The sequence below is a fragment of the Magnolia sinica genome, chromosome 9, assembly GCF_029962835.1.
Source record: "Magnolia sinica isolate HGM2019 chromosome 9, MsV1, whole genome shotgun sequence".
Taxonomy (NCBI): domain Eukaryota; kingdom Viridiplantae; phylum Streptophyta; class Magnoliopsida; order Magnoliales; family Magnoliaceae; genus Magnolia; species Magnolia sinica.
The window spans coordinates 5,854,429-5,866,739 of NC_080581.1; the positions used below are offsets into that span (position 1 = coordinate 5,854,429).

The following is a 12,311-nucleotide window of genomic DNA, read 5'->3' on the forward strand; positions in this document are numbered from 1 at the left end:
ATAAGTGAATGGGTCTAGTGGGTCTTTACTCTTACTCCGGTGGTAGACTCTTAAGAGTTTTAACACCTGGTCAAGGGTTTGAGTACCCATAGGTGGTGAAATTCCACAGTTGAAACCTTGCTACGGCCCATATTGATATTTATTTGTCATCCAACCTATTCTAAGATGACACAAACATGGATGAAGAGAAAGCACTAAAATCAATTTGATCCAAAACACCTAAAATTATCTAGTAAAATGGATGAACAGAGTGAATAAAATGCATAAATCATAGCAAGAGGGTGGTGGAAGGAAGTCGATTGCCTTCTGACAATCCAGGAGCGAGTATTGTGCTCTGCAGGCCCCACTATGATGTATATGTTTTTTCCCTGCCCTTCATTCATTTTTTCAGATAATTTTATAGGATGATCCAAAAAATGACATAGATCCAAATCTTAGGTGGACCACGAGACAGAAAAATAGTGGTGATCCAACGCTTATCATTGAAAAGTTCAAATAAACATTACAGTGGCTCTGAAAAGTTCTGAACGGTTGGTGCTCAATCATTGCTATTATATGTGGTGTAGTACATGAGATTTGGATCTACCTTATTTTTGGGCGAGCTTTAAAATGTTATGGAAAAATGGATGGACAGCAGCGAGCATAAAGCATATACATCAGAGTGGGCCGGCAAAGCACTGACTAGTAGCCAATTAGTTGGTCGCATTTCTATCCCGAGCTCAACCCACTATCCATTTATATCTGAACCCTCCTCAAAATGGGACGCGGATTTCCTGCGAAAGCCTTTCGCAGGAAGTTCCTAAGCTGGGAACCCAGGTGGGGCCCACCGTGATTTTTTTCAGGAATCTACTCCGTCCATCAGTTTTGTGAGTTCATTTTAGGGGATTAGAAAAAAATTTTGCAGGATCCAAGACTCAAGTTAGCCGTACTAAAGGAAAAGGTAGTTAGGGAAATTTCTACCGCTGAAACCTCCTTGGGTTCGACAGTGATGTTTACATGCCATCCATACCGTTAATAACGTCATTCCTACTGGGATGAAGTGAAATCATAAATATTAGCATGATTCAAAACTTCTGTTGGCCCACGAATATTTCAACTGTGGACGTTCAATTATCCCATTTTCGGCCCACTTGAGTATTGGATACAGTTTATTTTTGGTCTCATATCCTAAAATACACTCACAAAACGGATGGACGGGGAGGATTTCTCACAAACATCACAGTAGGCCCCACCTGGGTTCCCAGCGCAGGAACTTCCTGCGAAAGGCTTTCGCAGGAAATCCGCGTCCCTCAAAATGGGTTCGTGCCAGTTGGCTGCGGGTCCACCCGACCCATTGCCAGCACTCCAAGGACGCAGATTTTCTGGAAAAACCTTTCGAAAACGGATAAACGGTGTAGATTTCTCACAAACACCACGGTGGCCGCAGCTAGCATCCCACTGCAGGAACTTCCTGGCTTGAAATCCGCGTCCGCTCTCCAACACCCGCATTTTCGTCCTATCTCTTCCCGCCATCCAAAATTCAAACTTCTAGAAAACAAGAAAAAAGCAAAAAAAGAAGAAGATCCCCAAACGATAGAGGGAAATCCTTTCCAATGCAAATAGACAATCTTCAAGAACTTCTCCACCACTCTCCTCCCCAAAATGCCCCCAATCCAACCCCAAAACCCCCTCCAACTCCCCACCTTGAAATGCACTCTAGGCTGTCCGATCCTGGACCGCCTCCTCGACGGTGGGATCCCCACCAATTCCATCACCGAGCTCGTCTCCGAAGCCGGCTGCGGCAAGACCCAGCTCTCCCTTCAGCTCCTCCTCTGCGCCCAGCTCCCACTCTCCCGAGGCGGCCTCTCCGCCTCCTCTCTATACATCCACACCGAATTCCCATTCCCCTTCCGTCGCCTTCACCAGCTCTCACTCTCCTTCCGATCACCTGACGATTCATCAGACCCATGTGATCGAATCTTCGTCCACGCCGCCCACTCTGCCGACGACCTCCTTGCTCTCTTAGACCGTGTCGATGCGCTCCTCTCCAACCTGCATTCCCCACTACCACCCGTCAAGCTGATCGTGATTGACTCGATCGCTGCGCTCTTCCGGTCTGAATTTGAGAACTGCCCAAGTGATCTGAAACGGAGGTCGTCTCTGTTTTTTAGGATCGCTGGGAAGCTGAAGGTGCAGGCGGAGAGGTTCGGGCTTGCGGTCGTCGTGACAAACCAGGTCATGGATTTGGTAGGCGGGGATGAGGTGAATGGATTGAAGGTTGGGAATTTTTTGGAGCTTTATTCATCTGGGAGGCGGGTTTGTCCAGCTCTTGGGATTTCATGGGCGAATTGTGTGAATTCGAGGGTGTTCTTGTCGAGGAGTGATGAGGTTTGGAATGCGGACTCTGGTTCGGAGAATCAGGAAGAATTGGGTGGTTGTGTTCGGACAAGGAGGAGAATGCAGGTTGTTTTTGCACCCCATTTACCAGAATCGTCTTGTGAGTTTGTGATTGTGAGAGAAGGGGTGTTTGGGGTGGGTTGATTGCATTGTTGGGAGATTTGGAGTTTGCATTTCTGTATTTAAATGGGGTTGAAAAAAGAAGAAATGGCTGTAGAAAATTGAAGCATGTGAGTTTGATCATTCCAAGTTTTGCCTACATTGGGTTTTTCGGTTTGGTTTTTCAACTTCAGCGATTCGTCAACACGAAATCATTGGAGGCAATTCTGTTCAGAGAATTTCCTTTTCTTTCTTTAAAATGCTCAGTATCTGTAAATATTGTAGAATGGTAAGCAAAATTTTGGTTTTTTGTAGCTGTTCCAGTGAGCAATTTTTTTTAATTTTTTTTTCTGACTATGATTTTGATTGGATCAGGAAGGGATGAATAACATGTCCATCGATCTTGTCCATGGATGGCCCACCAGTGAAAAGGTCTCACTGGATAAACCAATCTGTTCTTGCCATCATTTTTTCCTATCAAATTTTGATTGTTAACAATTTTTATTTTATCATCCATTTTTCGAATCTGGCCTTCTTATGACCAGGATCGTCCATTCGATGTGAATTTCTCCGATCACAACTAAGACCCAGTAGATAAACGTCTACATCCACTGCCATATCACCACATTGTCCCATCTAATCCCGTGGGCCAAAGGGACAACTTCCTTTCTTTTCTCTGAATGAAAGAGTACAGACATTGTCATTCCTAAGATGGTTTGCTATAAGCCTGCAATTCAAAACCAAGGTCTTTAAATTGATCCTTTAAGACAATGGGGATTAACTTAGGGCCTGTTTGGATGGAAAGACAATAAAATGCCATTCAATATCACAGTAGTGGGTAGGAATCGACATTTCCTACTATGGCAAGTTTTGTTAATAATGCTGCTTATTGCACTATTATCACTACAAATGTGGCATCCAAACAGTACCTTAAAATAACATAATTCATTGCATAGAAGTCCAGCTAGTTGAAATTTAATGTAGCTTTGCATGTTATGCATATGTTTCTTCAACATCGGTCATCACCATGCTAATGCATTTTCACAGGTAACAGACTATAATTTGTGATCTGCGATTGTGTTCGTAGACACAATCTGTTTTGTTCCTTGCTAACATGTAGGTTGCGTTTGGATGTACAAGTTAAGAAAATCATGAACAGTCAGGTTTATCGTGAGGAAATGATGACAAACTGAGCATTCGTAACCATGAGAGCCCTTAAATTGCAGTTACATTTCTTTCAATTCCAATTTGAAATTTCTATTGGGTTAGTTCTGATTTATTAGACTGGCACTCGCAATTCAAATTGATAGTGCATCCAAACACAATTGTGAGTCTTAAAACTTTGCCATGGAAGCAATGGGCTTTATGTGGTTAATATGAAAGCTGAATCCTATTGCATGTTGTATTGGAATTTTTCTTTTTCTTTTTTGGAGATGGAATGTAGTATTGGATTGTTGGTAATGTAAAAACCCACGACATATAAAACTTCCATAAAATCTCCACGTCCCATGCTTTTCACGATTTAATTTCTCATGATATTGGGGCTTTCAAGGGATATATTAAGGCTTAAGAGCTAATGCCAAGATAATGTATTGTGACAGCTCAAGAGCCCAATGCCAAGTGCGAGAAAAGGGCTAATAAATATCGACATCAAAAGTTATCTCTGAATCATGAACCAAGTCCCTTGAGTAACTTGAGGACGAATTTTTTCCAAGCAGAAGGATCTGATGTAGAATGTGTCACAGATACATTCCTATCATGATTGGACCAAAAGAAGATAGACTGTAAATTGATCATTACTTTTGATCTGGGTATTGTTACGGCACACTAAACCGAGTATCATGAACCGAAGCAGCACGAGAACTCAAGGACGAGTTCTTTTGAAGTGGAAGGGACTGATGTAGAGTGGGTCGCAAACACTTTCATGTCCAAGATGGATCAAAGAAGGTTCATTCAGAGACAGAAGTCATTAAGACCGTCAGAACCTTGAAACAGACATATCTCGCAAACCGGAATGAGTTACTCAATGTACCATATATGATTTTGGGGTAGGACGAGTTACTTTAGCCACCCAACCCACTACGCCGGGTTGCCCAAGCCGGATTCGCAAAATACCGCCAGATCAACGATTGTTTCCCTATTTTAATTCCATTTTTACTATATATAGTAAGTTTTAGTTTGATTATAACTCTTCGTGAAAAGAACTTAGAAAAATTAGGAGAACAGTTAGGTGAAGCCAAATAGGACACTTATTATTTTTGGCCGAAAACATTGTGCACTAATAGACATCATGACTGTCTATAAATAGTAGTTTACTATTTATAGTAAGTTGCGAATTCTAAGAGTTTTAGTTGTAGTTTGATTTTTATTTTTTTCCCATTGCTTGGTACCCCTAATTAAAGGGTTGTGAACTTGTTTTTATTGATTAATCAATCAAATTTCGAATTTATTAGAATTTATTTCTATTTTCTTACTTTATTTCCTCGTGGAATCGAGATGTCTCTGTGAGGAGTCCAGAGAAGCTCCGTGGATTTGGAATAGTTATCCTTGACGAAGACGGTGATCGACCTCATCACCTTCATCCCTGCATCAAATCCTATTTGGATGTACCCCCAGAATAAGGATGATATGAAACATACTCACGCTTGTCCTGGACATGCTTTGCATAGGCATTTTGTGCAGCATGCAAACATATTACACCAGCAAAGATATGCCCAAAATGCAGACATGTTTATCATCACATTCCTAACACGTTCCAAACAGGCCCCAAATACTCTTTCTGAATGTCAACGCAAAGCATTGAACCATTTCCATATTGTTGTTGTTTTACAAGTGTACACATGAGCATTTGAGAAGGGGAGGACTCCAGATGCAAATGCAGTAATGGAAGTATACATTTTGAGACCACTGCAAACACAGGTGAGCAAATCCATCCACTAATGTAATTCTTATAATGCAATCTTCAGTTTGTCTCCTAACAATGGCTTGTCTGAAAAGAAAAGGAAAAACAAAAGGCTAGATATTCCACAAGGACGATGGCTGTTCTAGATGATTCCATGGTTTCTTGTTCAAGCAACATTGGACCCACTTGAAGCTAGTGCGAGGAGAGAGAGAGAGAGAGAGAGAGAGAGAGAGAGAGAGAGAGAGAGAACAAAAGATAGTAGGCTTCTGCTCTCGGGCATTTCTTCCAGCTCTTAGAAGTGAAGATCCATAGAGGCAAGGCTGCGTCGATGTAAATCAGGCAGTCTTGTCCTGTGTTTGGAGTTTTGCCTCTCCACAGATTTCCTCCCTTGTCCAGGATCTCAGAACCTGCATGAATGCAACACCATCCTTGGGAATTAGCACATAAGCATGGAAGCATTATCACCCAACATTTTTACTTTCTTCTTCTTATTCTTTTGCAAGCATTAAGCTTGATTTGTAGGCCCACCAACCTGATTTGGTGGTACACCCTTGCACTACTTTATTTAAGACAAGGAAGAACCTTTATACACAAAAGGCAACCCTGATCTGTCTTTTTGAGATCAAGAAAGAGTGTCCGCCACCCAATTCCTGATGTGTGGCTTTTGGGGAGGTGAAGCCAGGCCTTCCAACAATTGGTTTTTTGGTAGATGGGCCATGATTGAAAATCACCGGGAACGGACAATCCTAGCCATCAGCTGTCCCTGATTCCATTTTCATCCATCATCCATTTTAAGGCCACTGTCCATATGAATATGATCATCCGCTTAGAATGGTTTTCAACTGCTGGCTATCAAGGGACAGGATCCATTAGATGGATGGCCTGATCCACCTGCCCGTGTCAGGTACAGTTCAGGAGTGCCCCTTCCTGATCCAATCCCCCAAATCCAAAACCTCCTCCACTCAGAAAAAGAAAAAAGAAGAAGAAGAAGAAGAAAGATGCTTCTACAGCTAAGCAAGTTGTTGACATGACTCATCATAACTCTAATTTCTTCGCAAGAGCATCTAGTTTGTTGTCTAAGAGCCTGTTTGGATGTACCTCAGATCACCACTGCATTGGATACCCACTTCCATCTGTTCTTGTACGGGTCAGGCAGTTCTTCCTGAAACGACATCTGAGGAGGGTGCACTTCCACCCCAAAACACTACCAAGATGGCTTCAAGTCAGACTTGAACCTATCTGAATTGAAAAATGGGGAAAGTGCATCTCATTCCCATCAACCATGAAAGGTGGATACACCCAAACAGGCCCTAAGATAATTCAGAAATATTGTTACTGTAAGTTGCTAAGATTGGAGAGTACCTCTTATCATGAGAAGCAACACTGAAATGCGACCCCTTCAATTTGCATAGAACATAAATGGTACTGCACACAAGTTAAGCAAATGTTAGCATCCTCTCTGTACCTACTTTCCATTTTTTCCAACTAAACTGTCCTCTTTCACCTCTGTGTTAATGCCTAATGGTGTGTTTGGATGCACAACTGGATTGAATTGCAAACATTCAGTTCAATAGTAGGAAAGACTGACAATATCATCATCATCAAAGCCTTATTCAAATTAATTGGGGTTGGCTACATCGATCCTGTTAAACATTGATAAATATCACTGAGGAAAAATCAATTAAACGATATCATCGTGATAATATAGCGAGATTTTCAAAATATCGGCAGTTTAAAAAATTTCATAATTTTATCATGAGTTTATCCCCATATTAATGCAAAAGTTATTAAAATTTTAACTAATTCATTATATAATTACATATTTACAAATTTTAAATGATTTATTCATTATAATATTTTTTATTTTCTTGTTGACCCCAACCCCAATTAATTGGGATAAGGTGCAGATGATGATGATTTTTTTCTTAATATTAGCGAGATTTTCCAATAACATCCCAAGGAAAACCTCAAAATTTAAAACTCAGGAGAAATTCCCAAGAATGAGATTTGTCACTATGGTCGGAAATGACCAAACTGTAACCATGTTTTGTGGAACACATAATGAGGAAGTAGCCCTCAAGCCAAACAAGAAAGTCATGAAATTGTAATTTGGAGCCTAGTTGATGTAACTAAATCAGGCTATTTCAACATCATTGAACTAATTATTGCAACCCAATTCAACAGTGCATCCAAACACCCCCAAAGCATCGACATTTGGGTTTAAAGAACTTTACTTGCATTGAAAATTCCCCCATGTTTTTCATTTTACCAAAAACAGAAAGTACTTCGACCTAAAAGGGAATTTCCATCTACAGATTGCAAGTAGTCATTGACGGTACAGAGAATTAGAAGTTCAAGCATTTCATGTAAGGAGATTACCAATTATGAAAATGGTTAGCATGATCACTAAAGTGATTTGGAGAGAACGTCCAAACTGCATGTAATATTGGGAGCCTTGTACTTGTCGTTTAAATCCTCCAACTCGTCCAAAGAGTTGCTGAACATGAGAAACATTAGAATCTTCCTTGCAGCTGCTAAAACAATTCCGGCTTCTTTCAGTTAACATGTTTATTCCCTGCTTAGAAAAGACAAAAAGCACAAAATTCAATTGGATAGATGAGTATGAAGGTAGTGATTTCCAAATTGATGTAGCAAAGAAAAAGCCCTTTCCAAAATCTCCAAATGCTAAGATTGTAATTTCGTTGCGCGTAAATTCAAAGGGACGAGCTCCAGTGGCATCAGTCCTACTGTAAGCTTACTGTGATAGAAAATAGATATGGGGTCCAGTGATGTGATCATGGAATCCAATCCATCCATAAGATGTGTAACCTCAGGAAACCGAGCAGCTGAAAAATCAGCCAGATCCAAAATGCAGATGGGCCACAACACGGAACATATTGAGAAGGAACACTAACTGTTGATTAGCGTGGGGTGTCCCATGTTGTGTATATATAATCAGGATGTAATCCAGATGAAGGGCCACAACACGGAACATATTGAGAAGGAACACCAACTGTTGATTAGCGTGGGGTGTCCCATGTTGTGTATATATAATCAGGATGTTCAAATCCAGATGAAGGGCCAGGCCAAGGTTCAGGCTATTCTGTGACTCAGGCGGGCCCCTGTGGAATTCAAGGGTGGACTTTTCCTCCCAGCTCATTCCCTTTGTTGTGGCCCACCATAGTTTTGGATCGGGCCGAGTTTTGGATGCGAGGGTTTTTTGGAGGGGACACATCTGATAAATGGGTTGGCTGGCATGGATAAATCATTTGGGCCCCACATCTGACTGGTACCACCATAAGCTTACCACTGAAGTGCCCCCAAAATTCAAATAACTGAGTACATCTTTGGAAGGTAGTGAACGTTGAACATTGAGCTGACTACACTGAAATTGAAGGCAGTGAAAATCTCAATATCAGAAGTAGAGGAATGCTAATCCCATCTGCATGTGTAGGAAAAGGTGGTGCTCGCACCCATTTTGATTCTTCGTGTATGCAGTAGGTTCCGCTGCCCATGTGAACCAATCAAAGGGGTCATGTCCACCATTTCACACACAGAGACGGCTATCCAGGCCATTCATCTAGGAGGTCCCATCTTAGGCAGTCCACATTGTAAAAATCTCACTAATTTATAGATCCAACCATCCATGTGAAGGTAAGTTACAAACAAATGGTCCAGATACAATTGAGTATATGACTAGCTACGACAGTTACTGATAGTGAGATCAATTTTAAAAATGACTTGGAGAAATCAATGTAGATGCCATGGGAATATCAATCTATTACAGTATTGAGTTTAACTGTTTAAGCATTTAGCTGAACAAGTAGGACTCTTGGAAGGGAATTCACAAGACTCCTAAATGTTCATGGAATTATAAAAGAGATGACTACAGAGAAAGGGTTCTGACCTGAGAAAACCGAGTAATTCCTCTCGAGTTGAGGTAACTTGATACTCGTTTTGGCAGGAGATGCTCGCCAGCCTTGGCCTTTCGGAAGTTGTTTCTCAGCCACTTTGATTTGGTTGTGGACTCGATGCTTGTTACAAGACCACAGACGTTAAAAGCATGAGTAGGAGTTTCTGGCCTCGCCTCTGATGTATTCCTCTCCACATCCTCGTCAGCAATTACAATCTTCCAAGAACCAATATCTGGCGAACTCCATGTTCTCGTTGGTCCATTTGATCCCTCTCCATAATTGTGCATCTCATCCTTCGTTTTGGGAAGTTCTTTCGCTTCTAATTCTACTACATAGCTTGCGTCCTTACTAATTGTTACAATCTCTTTGAAACCCTTAACAAAGTCAGCATCTACATGAATTTCTGCGTCTTCTGTTGGTTGAGTTCCCAGGTAATTGTTTTCCATGGTAGGCCCAAAGCTGGAATGTCCATTCTTTATTTCTTGCAACGTTCCTGGGGCTGAAGAAAGAAACGCTGCAAGATCATCTCGTTCTTCTTCATCCAATTGTACCCATCGCAGCGGTTGCTTCCCTTCCTCGATAAGAGAATCCTGTAACGCCTTTTCTATACGGGATATTTGGTCTTCTATCGCAATGACGAATTGTCTATGTCTGGATACTGTATGGTCAGAGGAACCATATCGATGGCTCATTTTGACAGCCTTCTCGAACTCCTCCAGCTGCTTGAGTAAACACACCCATTTTCAACAAACTCTTCATGTCAATCCTAGAAGGAACTGAAACAAAAGGGGGTTCATACAAACAAAACAGTTCACCGACCTGCCATTTTGCAGTGCCTAAGGTTGTATGTAGCTCTCTACGGAGCTCATCTGAATCATCTGATTGAAACCCTTCTCTCCGTTCCCGTTCCCAAGTCCGATAAATAGATACCATTCTGAAAAGGAGAAGAAAAGAAATTGAAAATTCCCATGGTTTCAAAAGCAGAACCCACACAATCAAACATAAAACATACAATAAATCTGCCTCTAAAAACCCAAATCAGAACAATGCACAACTGGCATAGGAACCGTCTCTAAGGCTCCGTTTTGGTGCTCAAATGAATTGAATTGCAGTAGTTCAATTCAACAAAGTCGAAATGATCAAACGGGGGCTGGCCCCACTACATTCATAATAGGGGACAGGCCCCAAAATTACAATCATGATCATTTTCTTGAAAAAGTTGATTGAAATTAGGGATTTGGCCACCAATGAAAAGTAAAATGGTGCCAACCCCACTGTGGGCCTTTAAAAAAAAAATAATTATTGAATTGAATTTGTATTCTTGAGATTAAGTTGGATATATCATCCAAATGGACTCTAGAATACCCAAATCAGAACAATCAGACAAAAAAAAAAAAAGAAGTAATAATAATAATAACGAATCTAATTTCAAATCAAGCGATTACAAATCCAAATATTAAAAAGAAAACCAAAATTTCCTAAAAACAACAACTTTTAACTGTAATTCAAAATACCGACATCATGAAATCCTAAAGAAACAAGATAAAACATGAATATCTCTAAAAGAACCAAATCAGAATAATTACACCTAGTGGCAATAAAGCTGCAAACTGACAACAAGCAATAAACAAATCTCAACAGAAGATTTTCAAACCACAAACCCAAAGATAACAAAAGCACTTTCCCAAACAGCAATTTCCAACAGTAATTCAAGACACGCGCATCTGCAAATTCTTCGAAAGACAGATAAAACACACATATCTGTCTCTGAAACACCAAAGAACAGACATTACACAACTGGTATGCAAGTTACAAACCATCACTGACGAAAGAAGGCAAAAAAAATAAAATAAATAAATAAATAAATAAAATGAAGAAGAAGAAGAAGAGGACCCAACAGCAGATTTTCAAATCAAAACACTACAAATCCAAACATAACCTCAAACAACCCCCCCCCCCCCCCCCCCCCAAAAAAAAAAGAAGCAATTTTCAACCATAATTCAAAGCACCCACGTCACTAAATCCTTTTTAAAAAAGAGCAAATCATACATGTCTCTCTAAAATACCTCCATCATAACAACTACACAACTGGCAATAGAATTACAAACCAACAACACCCAAGAAATAAAACCCAACACCAGATTCTCAAATCAAAAGACAACAAAAACGCCGCCGCCGCCCCAAACGGCTATTTCCAGCAATGATTCAAAACACCCACATCGCAAAATCCATCATTAAAAAAAAAAAAAAAAACCAACAACAAATCAAAGAAAACAGAACAGAACATACACGTCGGCGGATTCCTGCACTGCCTCAGCCGCGGAGAAGAACTCATCCTTCTGCCACCGATCGAAGCAGTTCTCAACCATCGTCATCTTCTTCTTCCACAATCAAAAGCCCAAAAAGCACGATAGACTGGAGACTCTGCCCGAGCGCGAAGAACAGATATTATCGCTGAATTATAGCGCTCGGACAGACGAATTCTCTAAATTCTCTCTCTTCTCTCTCTCTCGCTTCCTTTGCAAAGCAGAGAAGGAAGCAAGAAAACCCAAGAGAAAGGAAAACCCAAAAACAGAGAGACGTAGAAGAAAATCTCTCTTTCTTTTCTCTCTCTTGAGTATTAAAAGACAAGGAAAGGAAGAGCAACCCACGAGCGAGCGGTCGGCAGTTGCAGAATCGAACAAAGTGCGTTGCCAATTCATCGCATTCTCATTCACAGCTATCGCCATTGGTCAGCCCCAACCACTGATTCTCTCTCTCTCTCTGGGGCCCACCGCCACCCAAATCATGCACAAGAATTTTGCTGCTCTGCAGGAGAGTGACAGTTGATACTCGGGTCCATGAGGTTGTAGATGAGTCATGCAAATAAATCCAATCTTGGGTCCCAATTTAGGTGGGTCGTGAGTCAGAAATTACTTTGATATTTCTTTCCCAACTCTATTGAAGTTAAAAAATCGAACGGTCTGAATTGGACGGACTAATGTCCATAAATCAGATCCAATGGTTGTTGTAAGATGAGA

General features: G+C 40.9%; 2 protein-coding genes across 3 annotated transcripts; one reads left to right on the plus strand and one right to left on the minus strand.

The window, feature by feature from the left end:
- Positions 1 to 1,511: 1,511 nt before the first annotated feature.
- Positions 1,512 to 2,963, plus strand: LOC131256750 (DNA repair protein XRCC3 homolog). Its single transcript, XM_058257775.1, has one exon. The coding sequence runs from the start codon at positions 1,642 to 1,644 to the stop codon at positions 2,518 to 2,520; it is 879 nt and encodes a 292-aa protein (XP_058113758.1). The 5' UTR covers positions 1,512 to 1,641; the 3' UTR covers positions 2,521 to 2,963.
- A 2,432-nt stretch (positions 2,964 to 5,395) lies between these two features.
- LOC131256751 (uncharacterized) lies at positions 5,396 to 11,928 on the minus strand. Of its 2 annotated transcripts, none has more exons than XM_058257777.1 (6): positions 11,581 to 11,928; positions 10,111 to 10,225; positions 9,285 to 10,013; positions 7,757 to 7,952; positions 6,740 to 6,802; positions 5,396 to 5,784 (listed from the first exon to the last, which is right to left on the minus strand). In XM_058257777.1, exons 1-5 carry the CDS (start codon positions 11,664 to 11,666, stop codon positions 6,777 to 6,779), a joined length of 1,152 nt encoding a protein of 383 aa, XP_058113760.1. In that variant the 5' UTR covers positions 11,667 to 11,928; the 3' UTR covers positions 5,396 to 5,784; positions 6,740 to 6,776. The 2 variants fall into 2 exon arrangements, with proteins under 2 accessions (XP_058113760.1, XP_058113761.1); XM_058257778.1 differs by having other exon boundaries at positions 9,285 to 10,010; positions 11,581 to 11,922.
- Between the last annotated feature and the right edge of the window lie 383 nt (positions 11,929 to 12,311).

Bases quoted from the DNA above. Each gene is read 5' to 3' on its own strand.
- LOC131256751 (XM_058257777.1), bottom strand. From the start codon at position 11,666: ATGACGATGGTTGAGAACTGCTTCGATCGGTGGCAGAAGGATGAGTTC. The intron at 10,226-11,580 runs GTATGTTCTGTT...TCTCCTTTTCAG, and splicing joins GTGCAGGAATCCGCCGACGT to AATGGTATCTATTTATCGGA. The intron at 10,014-10,110 runs GTCGGTGAACTG...TGTTTACTCAAG, and splicing joins TAGGCACTGCAAAATGGCAG to CAGCTGGAGGAGTTCGAGAA.
- LOC131256750 (XM_058257775.1), top strand. From the start codon at position 1,642: ATGCCCCCAATCCAACCCCAAAACCCCCTCCAACTCCCCACCTTGAAA.